Below are 20,484 nucleotides of genomic sequence, written 5' to 3'. Positions count from 1 at the left end.
AGTTTTTAAACGTGCTTTTAAAGAAATATTTCAATGGAAAAACTCTTTTTTTTCTTTCTTTAGTATATTCAGTTTCTTATATAGTTTTCTTTAGTATATTAGTTTTGTTCAAAGATTTATGATTGGCTGAGTTGTTTCTAATTTATACTTTATTACTCTTCTGAAATAATTTTTATCAATTTCAAACATTTTCATTGGGAATCCATCATCAGAATTAGCATAGGGTTGAGGGCGCTGACTTAAGATATGATAAACTTGACCTTTATTAATTTTTTTTAACCTTTTTAGAAATATTTTTCTTTAAGAAGTTTTAAATTTTTTTTAGAATCGATTAACTAGATTTTTTTCTTATCTTCTATATTCTAAATCTGAATTTAAAAAAAAAAAATATTAATTTTCTGCACCCTCAATATTTCCGAGATTCAATTCTGGATTTGTTAAAGACAAAGGAGAAGCGAATTCTGAGCCTTCATTATACTATAGAGTTAAAACCTGTCATTAAATCTCCCCCCCCCTTTTTTTTTTGCTGCACTCTTATATGCATTGTTACAAAATTATACTCCCCCCCTTTCCATATGAATGAAGTTAAAATCAATTCAAATTCAACTACTCGGACTATCTGATTTCTACTTTCTTATTACATGTTATTACATTTATTTAAAAATATTTGATTTATATTCAAAAGGTCAAATGTTTCATAGAACTATTTTTTTACTTTAATTTTAGCTCAAAATTAAACGAAATTCACAATCCTTCCTAGCTCTTTGTTTAAGGATGCGCAATTGCTTATGGTATTCGTGCCGTGTGCTTTGAAAAATATATTAGTTGTTGAAATAGAAAATTTTTTGAATTATTTCATGTAAAGACGAACAGAGTAAGAGGGACCCCGATTCGTGAGACCTGACGGCAGGTGCGAAGGGCACGGAGTTGATCCCGGATGCGTTTGTAAACAATACCGGCCTCTTTAATTCGTGTCGATCGGGTTATGGCATAAAAGGAATAGACTTCATTGGTTATTTGAAGATTGTTTTTCCTTTGATTTTATCGTTGGAATATGATTATTCCTTCTCACATCATAATTAAAATTATATTAATAACTGAGCTACCATGTTAACCTGTTTTAGTTCTAAGATAGAAAGAAAGAATTATTCAAAGTACTTGTAAAATTTCTTAATCTATAACAATAAGTATGGAATGGACGCATTAAAAGAAATGTTTTTTAATGCTTGATGAGTGCCTTATGATTAATAATTCACGCTAAATGCCGCGAATTTAACACATTTTCTAAGCTTTTTGTTTTATTCTTTTAAACATTAATTGGCTAGGTTAAAAAGTGAAAAAATTTCTTCTTATCTTTAAAGTTTTTTATCAAGATTCGAAATCATACTTTTAGTTTTTAAGTTCATATTATTACAGGCAAAATATTATAATGAAAAAATTGTCTTGTGTTCAGCGGTGGTAAAAATGTTTAATTTACCTAATTATAATCATTATTGTTCGGTCTTAAATTAAGCATAGTGATGACAAATTTGTTTTAAAGACTACTTGTTCAAGTTTACTAAAATGAAGAAAATAGTTATATTTTTGTTTAACCTAAAACGAAAAACGTAGGGTTTATCTCATACGAGAAATTTGAATGGGGGTATTCAGTAGTGATAAAAAGTTTATAAGGAAAATGAGGCGCCCTCATTCTTTCATTTTTGATCTTGTTAAAAAACGTTTTTATAATTTTTATTGTATTACTTCTTTCTTAGTTATGTGTTGGTTAGTTTGTTTACATCGGATTATTACATCGTTGTATTACATCGGAAAGTGATTAAAATTTCAATGGACAAAATGGTGATAAATTTTCAACTCCCCATTTAGGAAACAATTGTAACTTGTTTTCATCCAGCACAGAGTTCCGATTTAAATGTAAGCACTCTAGTTAGTCGTAAATCGTAAAGTAATTAAAATTTTGATTGACTGTATCAAATTTATTGAACTATAAAGATCACGACGACTTTTTGACTGTATACATTTTGCTTGTAGCTGCCGAGAAAAGATTCGAACTTGTATTGTCACCTTGCACTGAGTTCCAGTGCAAATCTGAGTGCTATAAAGCCTGTTGGAAAATGGCACCACTTCTCCTAGAAACGAAAATGAGTTAATAAAAATGTACTAAAAAAATGCTCAAACGTTACTGTCAAAACTGAGCCTACAATATTCTTGGTCAATTAAAAAGATTTTTTTTTTCAAAGTTATTTCAAATTTTCTAAAAAATAAAGTTGTAGAAAATCGAGATAAATTGTAATTTATTGCAATTTTAAGGCAGCATTTAAAAATATTCTTGTTTGTATGCAAAGGAAAAGGAAAAAATCGTCTGAATCATTTCGTGTCTTAGATAATAATACAAGCTATTCGAAATTCAATGAATTTAGACGTTTTTCCCTTAAATATTTTTATCTAATCTTGTTGAGAAAGAATTTCGTTTGGTTTGGTAAAACTGCTCAGGATCATAAAAGAAAATAGGATAAATTTTTTGAAAATGCCTTTATCATCGAAAAAGATATTCCATTCAAATTAAAAAGGTATCTCGTTTCTTTGAAAAATTTACGTTTATTTTGTGTTAAAAGAATAAATGATACTGCAATATCTTCAAATGGGCAGTAAAACTTAAAATGTTTTGCAAAATGCTAATTCTAACCAAGCTTCGATGAAACTGGATTTTTTTTAAAATTGAACTTGACGATTTAAGATGCATAGGGGTCCTCCACAAATGATGTCAAACTTGCAGGAGTATTTTGTTGTGGGCTTGGCGTATTAATATGTGCGTACTAACAAGCCTAGGTTGGAGGTTTCTGATGAAGGCGAGGTTGATGTAGCAGGGAGTGTGATATCACTCAATTTGGTTAAAATAGAAACACTTAAAACCAAAAGATTAACCATTTTTATTTTATTGATTTTTATTTTAAGTATTTTTTTTTTAAATATTTTATCCATCTTATGTTAATTTTAAAAAAAAGAAGATAAAAATGCTTTTTAAGATTATTTTGTTTTTGTCTCTAGAATTTTTCCCATTGGTATTAGTTAAGTAGCGACCAATTTCTTTTTTTATTTATGTTTATTTAATTTTATTAGTGTTCTTATAAATTAATGTGACTATAGTAGTGGGATGTCAATTCCATTAGTTAAAAGTTATAAGATGTTTTCTATTACTTATTATTAATTTTTTTTTAAAATTCAAAATACACATCATTATTTTTTCGAATGTAATCTACTATAACGTAGCGCTTTGTTTCTGAATTGCAAGTTTGTGTTTTGTAATATGCCTCGTCATGTGTATGGGGAAGTGTTACACTATTTTTTTTTTTTGTTGTTGTTGTTGCAAAAGTGTCAAAGAAAGAGAGGTGTCAAAAATATTGAAAAACAAATGTGATTTCCTTTATTGATAGCCCCATTAACTTGGACTTCTGGATTTTTATTCCTCCATAACATTTTGTTACCTTGACGGGGTTTTTTTTGTTTCTCTCCCTCTCTCTGACCTGGTCGATGACAGGATTGTTTTAACTTGTGCATGATTCTAACATTATTAATATTGTTAAGCTTTCACTCTATTATGATGTCATCTATTAATAAACTTATGGGTAAAACCCACTGTGTAAAAATATTTAAATTAGTAAGATTGTTTTTATTGTTTTTATATAAACTTCGTTGGTATTCTAGACATCATTATTTGAAAAATTCTTTTAATTTTGTTCATACTCCTTGGAAAAATGTGTGTTTATGCTAGATACTAAGTTCGTTTCTGTATCAATTTATTATTTTTTTTTTTATAAAAATGCCCTTTAGTATTTTAGTACACATTTAAAACTTCAATTGTTTAAGCATTTTAAATTTTCATTTTTAGTGAGTGTTGCCAACTTTTCAATAAAGTGAGAAGTGTAATTTATGTATTTATTTTCTCCTTATGAGTAATATAATATTAAATTTTTATTTAATATTATTTGCAAAGCTTCTGACGATTTGCTATAATTTTTCTAATGAAAATTATTTAATAATTTAAATATGTTTTGATTCTTTACACTACAACATTAGTTTGAAAACATGATTCATATCATATTTCTGAGTTGTATACGCTCTAATTTTTTTTCTTATCATACTCCACGGATGTGGATATAACTAAAAGGTTTTTATTTTTGCACGCCAAAACATTTTTTGTTGCTTTTAACCTTTTGACATCACTAATCTCCAAGCTTCCGTTATTATTTCTATTTAATGTTTATATGCTATTTCCTTTACTTATTTAGAAACTTAGTATTTTCCTTTCAAAATCCTAACTTAAAAGATAGATATTTACACATGTAAAATTTGATTTTCCGTCAAAAATCTTAGATCTAGTTTTGACCTGTGGTGTTTTAGTTTTAAGTTGTTGAGATTTCGATTTTTTGTTCGCTATTGTTTGAATTGTAAATACAATTAATAATTAAAACCAAACCTTATCAATTACGTAACACAAGGAAATCGGCTTTCATTTGTATTTTTTTTCTTACGTGTTTTTTATAACTCTCGCTTCCCGTAGATGAACAAAACAATAGTAAATTTTTTTCACTTTATCAGTTTATTTTTGTTGATTCATAAGAAAATACCGGAATATACCGGGCATGTTAGGTGAGTTGGAAGTACGTTGGACCAGGCTCAATTATTTTAATGCCATTAAATATTTTTTTCCTCGCTAACATTTCCCCCAAATAGTCGGACTAATATTATGAACTAATCACATGACACAGTAAGGTTTGTCATTTTTTTTCCAACAAGCTATTTTTGAGCACTGCTGAGTAATTTTTAAAACTACGGCTTTGACTTCTGAAACTTGTTTATATGGTAATAAATTAAAATAATTTTTCAACACTTAACATTAATGATTATTTTAAATTATTTGAGTTGTTATGTGGAAAAATTATGATCTTTTGTGAAACCCAGAATACAGGACACTTTGGTTCACTAAGAAATAGATAGAATGGCAGTTCAGAAGAACTTTTGTAAAAACATTATTTTAGTTATTTCCTGTGTTATATAATTATGTTCACTTAAAAATAATTACTGAAAGTTATTTATGATTTTCAGAAGTAAAAATGTATTTCAAAAATTCTTTTTTACAAATTTTTAAGTTTTACAGGGTTGAAATTCAGATAAAAATCTCAGGAAAAATGGATAAAATAACAAATATTTCAAGAAATTATTAAACAAAAATTATTTTAAATTCATGTTATCACTAAAACTATTTTTATCAATTCTACTTTCAAAAAACTATTTTTATTTACATTAAATTAGTAAATTTGTCAGAAATATTGTATTTACTTTTGTAAGATAACTGATCAAAAAAGATAGCAGTTACCCAATAAGTTTCTGTGCATATAAATGTAAAGAAAGTTATTAAAATACAAAATCACATTTTTTTCAATGAATTATGACGAAGAACAAAATTATTACTGGCATAATTTTTTAAGATTGTTTCTGTATGTTAATGTCTCAATATTCTATAATGAATTCAGAATGTGTGATGCAGTGGTAATAAAAAATATTTCTTATATCCAGCAAATGTTGATAAAGCATGGAGATGATATAATTCTTTCTTTTTTTTTGGAAACCCGTTCAGGAAATAGCAAATTTTCTACTGCGCAGTTACTGTTTGCTATATTCTTTGGTAACTTTAAATTTCTATCAGTTCTTATGTCATATTTAATTTTTCAACATCAGTAATAAGTGCAAAATTAAAAAAAAAAAAAAAATTCATAGCTAATTGAGTATATTAAGAATGATTATTTTTTATTTTCTACCGATATATTATTTAATTAATTTATTGATCTCTAAAAATGCATTTTTCGTTTTAAATAAAAAAAAAAAATTTAATGCGACAACTGAATTGGATAACATTTATTATTCAATGTTGTTTCTATTATTATTACATGGTTTCATCGCACCCCATATCTTGCAATTTTGACCATTGCAAGATATGGGGCGATACCAGAATACGATGGTCTTTCTTTCCAAAGCTTCTTCTTCTTTTTTTTCTTTTTCTTTTCCTTTTTTTCTAATTTATATGAAATAGTTACTTTCAAATCATTGTTAAAAAAATCTTGAATGCTGCAATGCTTGTCGTTTGTTTTGTAGGAAATGAAAGAAAAAACTAAGAAACAAAAATATTTTGTATACTTTTATAATTAGATAATAAATAAAGACTGAAAAAGTGGACCAACGAACCTTAGTTCCCTTATACTGTGATTGAAATAGTTACCATCTAAATCTGTTGTCAGAATATCAATCTCTGTTGTCACAATATCTGTTGTCAGTTTCAGTTTGCAAAGGAATCGATACGAATCTAACTAAAAATGCAACACGATATTTGGCTGCATTTTGCTATGAGGTTTTACTGCAATTTCGATAGAAAAAAGAGAAAACCCAAATTTCTTTATTTGATAAATTAATAAGCATAGTGCGGTGTTATAATATGCGATGATAGTATAAAAATTCCAAATACAAATTATTAAAGGTTCTTCTTAATTTTAGAATTAAACCAACTTAATTTTAGAATTAAACCAACTTGAGTGATGAATTTAACAGATTTTTATGGCCTTAAATTTTAGCCTCTCTGGACCGTTTTAAGCACGTCACCAAGTACGGGCTTGTTCATCAAAAACAAAACCATCTAAGTAAACAAATTAAGATAATCACAATCGCTTGATTAATATCTTCCATTATTTCACCAAAATTCTAACATGTGAGGTAATGATATGTAGTAAAAATTGTTTCCAATTAAAAAAATAATAAAAAGAAAACAAGTTAACAAATTCGCTAATTTACTCAATTATTATGTAAATTTAATATTATTTAATAATTATACCAACTGTATATAAAAACTAACCGACATTATTACGTCACATTATTATGTCGGTAAAAGCCAGGGGCTCTAGTAAAAGCGGATGAAATATCTGTTAAATTATCTAAATATTAAATTTTCTGAAAAATTGAGATTAACACTTTAAGTTTTGTGACAATTGGTTTGAAAGTTTTAAAGAAAATAATTTATAATTAATCAGATATAACTTTCATCTCTTTTTATTATTAATTGCGGCTGGCGTTGTTCAGTTTATTTGTTCGGAACGATGTGAAGAATTAAATATAGTGTTTGAACATTTTAGAAGCTTACCATTAATTGAGGACGAACATCCTCATCTCTAGTATATATCCTTTTGATATTGACCTCAATTTAACTCGCATTAAAGCACTGTGATTCAGACTTGTAAATAATAGCGTGATTAAATTATTTCTCCCACTATTTTTTTCTATCTATTTATTTATTTTTGTTTTTATAATCATTGAACATCTTGCTCAGATAATTAATTTAACGAAGATTTTTTACCTTTTTTAATTCTTGTTAATGATTAAATCTTTGTGTTATTAGTTATTTACTTAGAAGTAACAATTGTATCTTATCCTTCACATTTTTATCTTGTTGTTTAACCGAATTTTTCTTTTAAATATTTTTGTCTGTTGAATTATCTAGAATTTCCTGTTAGTTTCAAACAAAAATTAAGCAAGGACATAATGAGAGTTTCTTTTTGATTGTTCGTGATTTCATTCACGGAGTACTCACAAAAAACTAGTAACACTTCTATTTTGGCACTTTTTCAAGTTTTTTTTTTTTTTTTTTGAAATTTTATATTTTATTTTGTTTGTAGTTCATTGAAGAGGTGTGTTGTTGACGTAAATAGCGAATGATTTCTATTTTTTACTTACGTTTAACACTCTTGAAACTGTAGGAAAACCGCCTACATATTCTGTTGCTACTCCACTGTCTTGAAACTCTTATATGAAAGGAATTTTTCTTTTCTTTTTGTTCGCTCATTTCCTAACATCTTTAAATCCGGAACTTCGGCGCTGATTTGCCTTTCGAACTAAAGTTTTTGAAGGCAAAGCAGGATCTTTCTTTTTCATCTAACAAGATTAGTTGCTGTTATTCGATGCAGTTCTTTATAATTGTAGTATGAATAAAATGATATTAATAACTGGGTGGATCTCGTTAACTCAAGCTAATTGCTTTTAATTTGAGCCAGTAGCTTAATTCTATCTAATTTACATTTAATATCAAATACAATTCTTTCTGCATCTGAGTTAATTGCTTTTTTTATTTTATTATTTTTATTGCTAAGCTTTGCAAAAGGAAAAAAAAAATGATCAGGATCTTTTTTATTTCAATTATCAAATTAAGATAGTTTTATGAACAACCGGATTCTGGTTGTAGTTAATTTTTTTAAGTTGCGTACCTACAGCGCGTTAATGAGGGGGGGGGGAAGGATTTTGAAAATTAATGTACTTTAAAATGTCCGAATATTTGTTTACTCTACCTGATATTTGCATTTTCGCCTCTTTTTCTTTCTTTTAGATAAGTACCGCTAAAATATTTTGATTTTTTTTTTAAATTATTAACTTAGTTGGAACCTTTTTTTTTGGATTAATTTAATGGAAAATCATCTAGGAAAATTAATTCTCACAGAACTTCAGTTTTTTAAGTATTGTTTTTACCCGCAATTCTTTTTTTTTTTTTTTTTTTTTTTTGGCTTTTCTCTCGAAATTAAAAAATCGTTAGAACCGCTTTGAAGAACTTGAAAATATGAAGAAATTGAACCATAAGAATTTAAAATTGTGAAGATGTATAGAAAAACGTGAAAAGAACAATGGAATGAGAAATTTTAACATTCGGTAGTTTCGAGTATTAAATGATAAATTTATAGTGTTCAGGGGTATGTTTAGAAGAAATTTGGGTCCGTTAAAGGACCCTTCACAAAATATCTTTTTATGAAAACGGACCCTTCACAAAATATTTTAACTTAAAAACAAGATTGATGTAAACGAATTAAGTTTTGTCTTCGGCAGGCGCTTCTTCCAGTAGTCGTCCGAAATGAATATTCTCTGTTGAGCAGTATAGGCTAAATACTAAATATTTGTATGCTGCATCTCTAATTTAGTAGCAGCAATTGCTGTTTATTTTTGAAAATTCAATTTTTTAATTGTAATTTAACATTGTTGAGCATAATCTTGTATCTATTTACAATTTAAAAACTCGTTGAAAATTTTTTTTGCAATAACAGAACCCTATTTGCTCAAATTCACAAAAGTGGACCCTGGTTGAAAGAATGTGACTTAACGTTTATTCTATATTCACATATTACGCTTAATTTTTTCACAATTTTGCAAAAACGGACCTTTTACAAAATGTCTGGACAGACTCCTGGTGTTAAAAAAAATACTTCACTGACCGATTTGCCGCCCACACACAGAATTGCTATTACATAGTTGAAATTTGACGTTCTGAAAAGGCTATTTTTTATTTGTAAACTCTGTTTTTTTCTTCTTTTTCTTCTTCTTCTGATTTGTTTGAAAGTTATTGCAACTCTAAGTGCTTCTTTCGCGACTGTTTCCTCACCTTTTTGCATTAAACGATGACCATATATCTTTTATTTAAAAGAAAAGTATTAAAATTTATTTCTCTTACTCGGAGAATTTTCTGTCTATATTAAAAAGTCGTTAGATCAGTCGCTGTTTTAGATGTTTAATTTAAGATTTTATTTTGTTTCACTGCGTAAAAAATACAAGGCTTAAAAAATTGAGAATACAACAAAATTTACATTTATTTTGATTGAATACAAAATTTTAACATTTACCAGTTTGCTAGAGGATTATTAACTGTAACGCGAATAAAAAATTGCTACGAAATTTAATCTGCAGTTCACTGAAATGCAAGTACAGTGTTGAAAATTAATGTGCTGAATGTGATTTGGTTCATTTTTACAATTTAAGAGCTATTGTATTAGTTAATTTTTTTTAATTAATGGCAATCTATAATACAATTATTGACTTCTTTCAACAATGGAGATGTCTTTTAGTAATGGTGAAATGATATTTCTGATATTGAAAAAGAAGAGTTGTTAAATATCAGTAGTTTTTACATATTCCAGTTTTATCTTATGTATAAAAATTTGTTTAAAAATTAATTCATATTACATTTTCAAATGACTTTTTATTTTTTTGATAACTTACCATTTTAATAAGTATTTTTACTAAATATGCAATTTCTTTTTTATGTTGGATTATATGTTTTGTTTTATAAAATATTCTTGACAATTTTAGTGAAGCCTACAGTTGAAAAAATAAAAGGTTTACGGCTGAGCCGTGATGATTTTGAAGCCTTAAAAATTATTGGAAGAGGAGCATTTGGTGAAGTATGAAATTTTCTTATTCTATTCTTATCACAAAAAAACTAATTCTCTAAAAATTGGATTATGGAGCACACTCCAAATCGTTAAAACAGCTGCTGATCATAAAAAATTGAAAAATAATTATTGGTTTAAATTGTTTAAAGCTTGCTCTGGCTTTCAAATAATGCCTAATATATATATTATTGTTTAAAATTTTTAATACTATTAAATGAAGATATTTTGCTTATCTTTAATATAATTATCTGATTTTCTGTTAGCATTTTTTTTAAAGAAAAATTTGTAGATTGGTTTATTAGTTAATGGTAGATTAAGTTCAATTGTTTATTTACATTTATTTGGGAATTAATCTATTTCATAGAGCAAGGTCACTATGCTAGGTTAGAAAACCTAAGTCAAGGTATTTAAATTGATAAATCAGGGAAGAATCAAGAAATTTTATTATGGCTAAGGTCTTGGATGCTTTTTGTGTGTGTTGAGCTTTATTTTTACTTTATTAGCAAATATTTATTTTTCAGTGGTATAGGTACAGTTCACATAGGTTTCAGTGGTATAGGTACACTATAATTATTTAATAAAATTTTTTAAAATGAAGATTAATGCTATCTTGTGCAACCTTACAAATCTCAAAAATTCTCTGCTTGCATTCAAGATGTAAAGTCATATTACACAGTCCTAAAATTACTACATGATAGACACATGCAGCAACTTGGACAAGAATGTGCTTAGAATTTTTGTGGCTCTGGTGAAGTAAAACATATTTGATGTTTAAAACATATTTTCAAATTTTTTCTATGGAACATGCTGAAATTTTGAAAAAGAAAATGATACAAATTAAAATAACAGATGTAAAATATGTATTTGCAAGTTTGTAAATATGTAACCCTGAATAATTGAACAGATGGTACAGTGGTTAAGGCACTGAACTATTATTGTTATGAACTGGGTCCTATTTCTGGTGATTGCTTAGAGCTCACCCAGCTTCTGATTATTGGATAACAGCTTGGAACTAAGGCGGTAGTTACAAAATGCTGACCACATTGCTACCATCATGTTACTGTTCTCAAAATTGTGGAGCCTTAACTCCTTGACCCCGTTAGTTAACAATTGGCTTGTGCTTTATTTTATAACTAAATTATATTGCAATAATATAAAATATCAAAAATTATTACAAGTTTTAAAATTTAATCAACTTGAAAACGCTTTTGAATTAAACCGATTTTTTGCAGTACTAACGGTTGCTCCATTCATCATCTCCACTAAGCATGTCTCCAAATTTAACTATGTTAATCTTTTTCACTCATGTCTCTTGGCATGCATAATAATTTTATTTTGCTTTTCTTATGAAGGTCCTCTTTCTCTCTTCTGTATAGATAAAATTTCAATCAATTTTTTTTAAAAAAAAGCAATTTTTAATTTTTTTAATCAGAGTGATGTGGCAGAAATTTAAGTTGACTTCTAACTTTCAGAATCTGAAAGTGCCAGAAATGAATTTAATGTATGTTCAAACTCTTTGTTATACCTTATCATAAAAATTTTCTATAAAATAATATTTATTTTTGTAGAAATATTTTAGTTGCTATACAAACTGTTGTCAAAAATAAAACTTTTAGAATAGCATTCATGTAATATGTTTTTTTTTTTATAGATTGTAAAGTATTTTAATGTTTATTCTTACTTTTAGGTAGCTGTAGTTAAGCATAAAACAACTGGCAAGGTGTATGCAATGAAAATTCTTAACAAATGGGAAATGTTAAAAAGAGAAGGGGTAAGACTGACATATAAACTATTTGATCCTCTATTTTCAGAAATTTAGCACTTATAACTGTTAACGATATTTTTTACGTTTGTCATTTTTTGTTATTTTTATTCATAGTTTCAATTTTTTTTATTGTGTGTCAAAATTTGAAAAAAATATTTTTGCTCATAATTTTTGTTATTAAAAAATATATAATTAGCTCAAAGTATTATTATACTTAACAAGAAAAAGAATCGACAGTAATTTTTCTTAACAGTGTATCGGGAAAGTTTTTTCGTTGGAATTACTTATTATTTTTATTTAAAATTGTTTGTATTTATGCTTTCTTAAAAATGAACTATGTATTTTATAAATCAAAGTTACAAAATTATTCAGCTATCCTAGTATTAATTTTTCTGCCAAGCCAAATATTTGGCAGACCAACCCTCACTTCACAGAAGTAGTTGAATAGTAATTTAATGTACATGCATCTTTAAATCTTAGTATCAGATCAGTATTAAATTTAGTATCAGTACAGTTATTCAATAGAAAGAAAATCTGTTTGGTATTATTCAAGTCAAAATAAATAAATTAAAATAATAATTAAATAAATTTTCTTTTTAAAGTTTGTTGTTGAAACAAAATCAATTTAAATGTTTCAAAGTGTAATAAATGTTTATATTATTGCAGACTGCCTGTTTCCAAGAAGAGCGAGATGTTTTAGTTTATGGTGATAAAAGGTGGATTACACACCTGCATTACGCATTTCAAGATGACAGTAATTTAGTGAGTTGAAATATTTTACTTGATTATGTTATAAGATGTGGAAAAATGTTAGAAAAATATAATTGAGCATTTATAAAATTTAAATAAGATTTTTTTCTGAAATTTGAATTGTTGATAGATTTATTAAGCAAAAAAGGGTATTAAATGTTTAATTTGATTGTTTTAAGATATATATGTACATAAATTTATTTAATTATCTAAATAATTGTGTTACTTTCTACTGGAAGGAAAAATTGATCATTGATTTGATGTTTTTATATTCTCTCTGCATTTTTATTCAAAGATTATATATATTTTACAGGGGAAAAATAATACGCATTGAAATTTTACATCTTTCTTAGTTATGAAATTTTTACTTTCAGTACTTTCTTATGGATTACTATTGTGGTGGTGATCTACTAACACTGTTAAGCAAGTTTGAAGACCATCTGCCGGAAGATATGGCGAAATTTTATATTGTAGAGATGATTTTAGCTGTTCATTCTATTCATAGACTGGGCTATGTGCATCGTGATATTAAACCTGATAATGTTTTGCTAGATGCTTCTGGTCATATTCGTCTAGCTGATTTTGGTTCCTGTTTAAAATTACTTGAAGATGGCTCAGTAAGAATTTTTTTTTTTTAAATAACTAGTCACTTATTTTTAAGTCTAATTATTAAATTCTACAAACTAAAAGCAAATGACTTAATTTCTTATTTAAGTATTTTTTAAATTTTTTTTATTATTTCTTGACAGGTACAATCAAATGTAGCTGTTGGAACGCCTGATTATATTTCACCTGAAATACTAAGGGTAATTTTAAAACATTTTTTACGAATTTCAATTATAAGACTACATTTTTATGTTATTTTTTTCTAGTATATTGTGGTAAATCATGTGTTTAAAAATTCAATGCCTTTTTTTTTAATAATTTTTCTACTATTTTTATGGTTTTGTAATGGTAGTGTGAAAGTATTTTGATTTTATTCATTTAATACAATAATTCATTATAATTAACCATCATTAAATGAATTACTATATTTATTTTTTGCTTGTGTTTAATTACTTTATTTAATATTTATGTTTATGATGCATTTTTCAAACGTGATTTCAAAAGTGAAAAGTGATTAATTTAAAAAAAAAAAAAATCTTACAGAAAAGTTTTACACTAATAACTTCTAAAATAAATTTTTTAGTGACAAAAATTAATGAAATGATGAATTTACTTGAGGAAAATAAGTTTATTTTCAAGATGTATCTGCCTATTATTAATGTAATTTCATTACTAGAAATGCTACAAAAATATAAAAATATTGTTATTTGAAATTCAATCATAATCTAACTAATGAACAAAAAAATTTTTTTTTGTACTCAAAATCAGCATCATTTCAATTTTTCATTTCTTTTTATAAGACTTAACTGAAAATCAAATTGTTTTTGTGATAAATGATGGTTTTGTGATAATATTGTAATATTTTATCCTTGCCAGCTAACATAAATGTTGGTTAAGGTGCATTCAAAATGTTTTCAATAAAAACATCTTGAACCTTAAGTCAAATTCAAGAATACACTTATCTTTTGGTTTACAATTAAATGCTTATAGAGTTCGTTATTAAGAACTTATTAAGATTTCTTAAAAGAACTTAAACTATTATGTCGTATAAGTTATGAAATTTGTTCCATTTTAATTCTTTTTTTCAATGATAATAATAGCACATTGTCTAACAATGTTCTATAATCTTATAGGCGATGGAAGATGGTCAGGGAAAGTATGGTCCTGAATGTGATTGGTGGTCTTTAGGGGTTTGCATGTATGAAATGCTGTATGGAGAAACACCTTTCTATGCTGAATCTTTAGTTGAAACATATGGAAAGATTATGAATCACAAGGTTGGTGCATATGCTTTTAAATTAAAGCTATTAATATGATCTTTTTAAATTTGTAATAAAAATGTTGTAAAAACTCAGTTATATGATGATAAATATCTTTCAGAATTGTTTTGACTTTCCTGATGATCCAGGATTCGTTGTATCTGAAGAAGCCAAAGATTTGATGAGGAAGTTGATATGTTCATCAGATTGTAGGCTAGGACAACACGGCTTAGAGGATTTTAAAAATCATCCTTGGTTTGATGGCTTAGATTGGGATGATGCAAAAAATGGTATGTTCTGAAATTAAATTACTTTTGACTTCTAGTTACATATTTTCACCTAGCCTTCTTTTTCACGTAAAAAAGTTTCAAGTCATTGAAATTTTTCCAGCAAACTCGTTACTTATATAATTACAGTTCATAGTCATCAAATGATATATGTTGTGAATAATGTATTTATTTTGTTTCATGCTTAAATATTGATGTACAGTTAAAAGTAACAGATATTGTTTATGGCATATTTAATCACTGTATGCCTTTTTTCCCAGTTCTAAAAAAATTACATCAGTTGCAAACAAACACATGGGCACCACTTTAGGCATTAACCACATTATCTGACTAAGGTTGAAATTATTAATTTTTACCACATTTTATTTTTTAATTTATGCATGATTTTCGATATTCTTGTTGGTTTTACAATTAACAGAAACTAAATATTCCCAAGATTACTGATATTAATATTTTTTTTGAGAACAAATTTAATTTTTTCGGTAATTCAATACAAAGTATCTGTTTTGATAATTTTATTACTCTTAATTAGTAATTTTGATGTAATTAAATTGCATATATTGAAGCTTACTTTGTTGTTTGGTAAAATATATCCTTATAAAATAAAAAAATAAATTTTTTTCATTTATTTATTATAACTTTTGAATATTTATGTTACTATAAAAAACAGGAAAAAATAGCTCTGTGACTACTGAAAATCATTGTTTGAATACCAGTTACAAAGATAGTTTTTGTTATATAAGACATATCGATTTAAAATGTTATTCCAATTAATGTTATTGTTAGTATAAATTCTATTTTAATTCTTATTAATTATTTATATTTGGTGACTGGTTATAAGTATTTTGCAATTTACTTAATATCTGTAGATAATTTTTTTATTTAATCTATTTTGTTTTTATCCTTTCTAGCAACAGCTCCATACATTCCTGAAGTTAGCAGTCCAACAGATACATCTAATTTTGATGTTGATGAAAGTGATTTGAAACATTCGGTATACCTTATTTTATATTATTTATATGGTGTGGTATGATTTGTATGGCTTAATACCAATTCTGATGTGAGAATAGGTTACATAGTTTAGCTTCAACTAACTATACATAAAAAAAAAAATTTCCATTGAAAAGGAAATTTTTTGGTAGAACATAATATAATCCATAAGTTTGTAACTGTTTTTTATATTTTTTTATATAGGAATCTTTTAAAATAGCTGTCCTAATTCTTGATCTGTTTAAATGAGGAAAAATACCTTTTTTGATTTTTTTTAAACCTAGCCTCAGTTATTGATAGTTCTTTTTTGAATACAACAACATTTCTGAACCTTTTTTAAAAATGTTTTTAAAAATCTATCTGTAGTTTAAATTCTGTTTAAATGGATTATATCTTTCAGGCTTCCATATATTTTGACAGAGCCTAAAAAATTCTTACAATGTAACTTAATGTTACATTTTATCTTTCTGCTAAAAAACTATTAGATTTATCAACTTAAAATTGTGATGGATTGTAAAAAACTGTAAAGGGAGTACAATAGATTAAAAAAAAACAATATTGGTTAACTATTACGCTTCTCATAAAAAATAAGATATGGGCCACTCTGCAGTTGATAGGAATGCAACTACAGAGTAAAATTTGGCATGGTAAAAGAGATGTATTTGTTCATTAACTTAACATAGAGATTTTATTTTAAAATTCCAATTTGTTTGAAAGTTATTGCTATTTTAATTGCTTTTTTGTGATTTTTTTTTTTTTGTGCTTTTTCTTTAAGTTACATTTTGTTTTGCTGTGCAAAAACTATAAGAATTATAAAGTTTAAATTATGATGGGTTGTAGTAAAATGTACGTGGAGTATGATGGAGAATAAAAAAAATTTAACATCTGACCATTATTTAGAGAATAAACTGTTAAAATTGTATGAAGAAATACTGTTTAGTTGATCTTTAGTTCACTGAAATACAGCAGACGAGTTACAGTTTTATAAAATGCAAGAGCCATTGTTTTGTGAACTTAATGCGAATTTTGTATCATAATTCCAATTTGTTTAAAAGTTAATGCAAATTCAAGTGCTTTATTATTTGTTTTTTAACTGCTTTAAATGTGATTATTTTTCCATTGATGCATAAAATTTTTTTCCCCCACAAGATCATTATTTTTTTCTTTATATAAGCTCACGCTTTAGTTGATAGCAAAAAAAAGAGAAAAAAAAGATAGAAATATTATTAATGTGCTGCCAGATATAAATTTTAACATTTACATTGAAATTAAAAAAGAGAAAAACCCAACTTATTATTAAAGTGCTTTAAAAACTGTTCTTTACTTTAATTGTTATAAGTCTTGGCAGCAAGTAAAATTAGTTCTCATCTATTTCCACATAATCTGTATTTATTAGGTTAATTTTTTTCAAGTACACTTGATTATTTTTTTGATCTAGGTAATCGCCTATTTCATTACAATGAACATATTCACAAAATGTTAATTGCACATGCTCGATGCTATAATTCATAAAACTGCAATATATGTATGTTTTAAAACAAAAAATAGTGATGAATGAGGAATAATTACAAGAGTTGAAGGGGGGAGAGAGCAAGGGGTGAAGCCTTCTAGTTAATGTATATTATTGTTCAGTAATGACAATCTGCAGTTATTCCCCTAGTTACTAAGATTTAGATAGTAATATTTAACTAGACAGTGAAATTTGGTATAAAAGCTGTATAATTAATTAATAAAAATTTTTTTAAGCAATTTATATTAGTAAGAAATTTTTATGGTTATATTGAAAGCTATTCATGAATCGTTTTTTTTTTTTTTTTAAATTTTAGGAATCATCACCACCAGTTGCAAATCCAGTGTTTTCTGGTGTGCATCTACCATTCATTGGTTTTACTTTTACCAGTGGAAGGTAAGAAAATTTTTAGTACATTTTTTAGGCATGTATATCATTTATATGTTTTTATGCTAATTTCTATTTTCGTTAATTTTTATAGTAAAATATCTGACACTGGATTTTTTAAAATGATTAATGAGGTCTGTGATATTATGGATGGTGTTCCGAATTCCTGCTTAGAAGAGAAAGTAGAAATTTTAGAGAAAGAAAAAAGTGACCTTGCTAAAAAAATTAGAGGTATTTTTCTTCTTTATAATATTTGGTTTGATTTTATTCTAACATCAAACTAGAAATACACAAATGAGCGATTTATGACAAAATTATTATGATTGTTAATTCGTTCGGAGAATAATGATGTGGCTGCAAATATAATTTCTCTAATGGCACTGTATGTGCATGTTTACTATTCTTTTCTATTAAAGTAAAGACTTGTTTAGCGAAAAAAAGGAATCGATTATGGTATAGGTTAAGGAAGTAGAATTCTTTCAATTAAATGGAATAAAATTTTTTTAAACAAACTAAGATTGCTTTTTTTTAAATCTTTTGAGCCCGTTTCAAAATTTATTTTCTTAAAATAAGTTCAATAGAAAAGATAATGATTGAATTCTAATATTATAAATCTGAAACATATCAACTCGTTTGATTTCAAATTTTATAAATTTGAAACATTAACTCTCAAAGGCGACTATAAAAGGTTTTTACAAATTGGTAGCCATTTCTTCATTAAGTCGTAGGAAATGTTAACTATTGTTGTAAGTTTTAATTCACCTAAATTAAAAATTTGAAACTAAATTTTTTCTTCTGAAACACATATTAACCTGGCCATTAACAGCCATCAAATTTTCCTGAAGTTCAGAATAACTTTGACAGTAGTTAAAATTAAACAGGAGATTGTAGAAACAAGTTCTAAAAGTTTACTTTTAACTTATAATTTAGTTTCTAAGTAAATATGTTTTATAAACTTTATTTATTTTTAAGTAGTTCAAGTACATAAAATTCTCATTTCTTTCATTTATATAAGATTATGGCTCTTTCCCAATAAAATTCATTTAAATTAAATTCAGGCTCAAGTTGAAATTTTTTTATTTTCAATTATGGAAATCTTACTTAATATTTTAATTTAAGTATTTTTTTTTAATAAAATCTTTTCTCAATCACAGTAAAAAAAAAAAACTTTTCTTAAAAATTTCCCTTCCTCTTTTTTTTTCTTTCTTTTTTTAAATAGATTTTGCACTTTGTTTTGCAAGTGAATTATGTGTTTGTTTAAGTGTGGAAATATTTTCCTTCCCAACATTAGGAAGGAAAATATTTCAACATTGTGTTAGTTTTAAAGTTTTTATGTATAAGTGGAAATTTTGGAAAATTTTATTTTTGTAGTTAATATTGTTACAGTAACTCTTCTTCATAAAAGGGAATAATTATTAATTTGAGGGTTTTAAACAGGCTTTCCGTAAAAATCATATATCATTTCAATAAAAAAAGTTTTTTATATTTATTCTAACGTTTTGTAGAATCAAAATTTCTTCATAAGTTATAATTTATGTCCTTTACTGTATTGATTAATTTTTTCTAGAAATGTCAAATTATCAAAATAATACATCTAGTGATGATAATGTTATCAAGAATTCTGAAAATGACGTAAGAAAGCTACAAGATGAAGTGAACACTCTTCGAAAAAAATCCTTAGGTATATAGTTGCTGCTTATAACTTATTATTAATTAGCAAGCTTTGATATATAAATTAATAATATTATCTTCTCCAGAATTGGAAAGGGAATTGCAGAAGCATCGCAATGATCATCGTAAAATCTTAACAGCTAAACAAGATTTAGAATCTATTCAAGATGAAAAATCTTCTGTTATAAAAGATTTAGAAAAAACTATAAAATTACTCAAAGCAGAAAAAGATGATTTACATAAAGTAAGAATAAATTGACTCCTTCGTTTGTTTCTTTTGAGTTACTTTGTTTCCAGAATTATTAAATAATTTGTAAACCAAAATAAATAAATGAAAATTTGATTGTTTTTTTCTCTTAATTTATTTGTGTAAGAATTCATTTATTTTTCAGGAAGCAATTGAATCTCAAGAAAAGCTTAAACTGCAATCAAAGGAGTTGAAGGATGCTCAAATACAAAAGAAATCTGCTATGACTGAATATACAGAGATTAGTGATAAGTATGATGATTAGTCAAAAAATTATTTTTTTGTAAGATTTGCTACATTTTTTATATTTTGTTTTGGTTATAAAATTTTAAAGTCTGCTTTCCATATTTTTTATCAAATTCATTTGTTTTCTTAAAACATACTTTAATATCTTATTTTGTTTGAATATTCTTGAATTCTTAATGCTTTTTTTAATTAAAACATGTTGCGATAATAAAAAATCGTTGACCAAAATAATTATAAGCCAAAAGCTATAAAATGGATTTCGTGTAATAAGCAAAGAGAGTTTATGCCATTGCAAAATCAAGACTCATAACTTCTTGTTAAGATGTATGTGTTGCAATCTGCTTTAACAGGATTTTTTTTATGGTACAATGAGCTGTGAAGAAAATTTGATTTCCACATAATGGCTGCCAATGTTAATAGTTCAAAGATTTGACTTCATATTTGCTGATTCATTGATGCTTACTTTTACTTTCAATTAAGTTACAAAATTAGGCTCTAAAGCATACTTTCACT

At 26.2% G+C, this 20,484-nt stretch overlaps 1 protein-coding gene across 4 annotated transcripts in view; it reads left to right on the top strand.

Moving 5' to 3' along the window:
* Positions 1 to 20,484, top strand: part of LOC107454515 (serine/threonine-protein kinase Genghis Khan) — a 66,825-nt gene that overhangs the window by 11,565 nt on the left and 34,776 nt on the right. For all 4 annotated transcript variants that reach the window (XM_043043315.3, XM_043043272.3, XM_071179832.2 and 1 more), the window contains exons 3-15: positions 10,171 to 10,262; positions 11,941 to 12,024; positions 12,685 to 12,780; positions 13,143 to 13,385; positions 13,518 to 13,574; positions 14,508 to 14,651; positions 14,755 to 14,923; positions 15,832 to 15,914; positions 17,737 to 17,816; positions 17,902 to 18,038; positions 19,375 to 19,488; positions 19,565 to 19,722; positions 19,871 to 19,977. In XM_043043315.3, the coding sequence (XP_042899249.1) occupies positions 10,171 to 10,262; positions 11,941 to 12,024; positions 12,685 to 12,780; positions 13,143 to 13,385; positions 13,518 to 13,574; positions 14,508 to 14,651; positions 14,755 to 14,923; positions 15,832 to 15,914; positions 17,737 to 17,816; positions 17,902 to 18,038; positions 19,375 to 19,488; positions 19,565 to 19,722; positions 19,871 to 19,977 (1,564 nt within the window). The remainder of the gene's footprint in view (positions 1 to 10,170; positions 10,263 to 11,940; positions 12,025 to 12,684; positions 12,781 to 13,142; positions 13,386 to 13,517; positions 13,575 to 14,507; positions 14,652 to 14,754; positions 14,924 to 15,831; positions 15,915 to 17,736; positions 17,817 to 17,901; positions 18,039 to 19,374; positions 19,489 to 19,564; positions 19,723 to 19,870; positions 19,978 to 20,484) is intronic.

Source organism: Parasteatoda tepidariorum, chromosome 3 (genome assembly GCF_982258835.1).
Source record: "Parasteatoda tepidariorum strain Cologne lab strain chromosome 3, Ptep-v5.0, whole genome shotgun sequence".
Lineage (NCBI taxonomy): Eukaryota > Metazoa > Arthropoda > Arachnida > Araneae > Theridiidae > Parasteatoda > Parasteatoda tepidariorum.
Note: the sequence above shows the minus strand (reverse complement) of the source record. Positions and strands in the feature narration are given on the sequence as shown.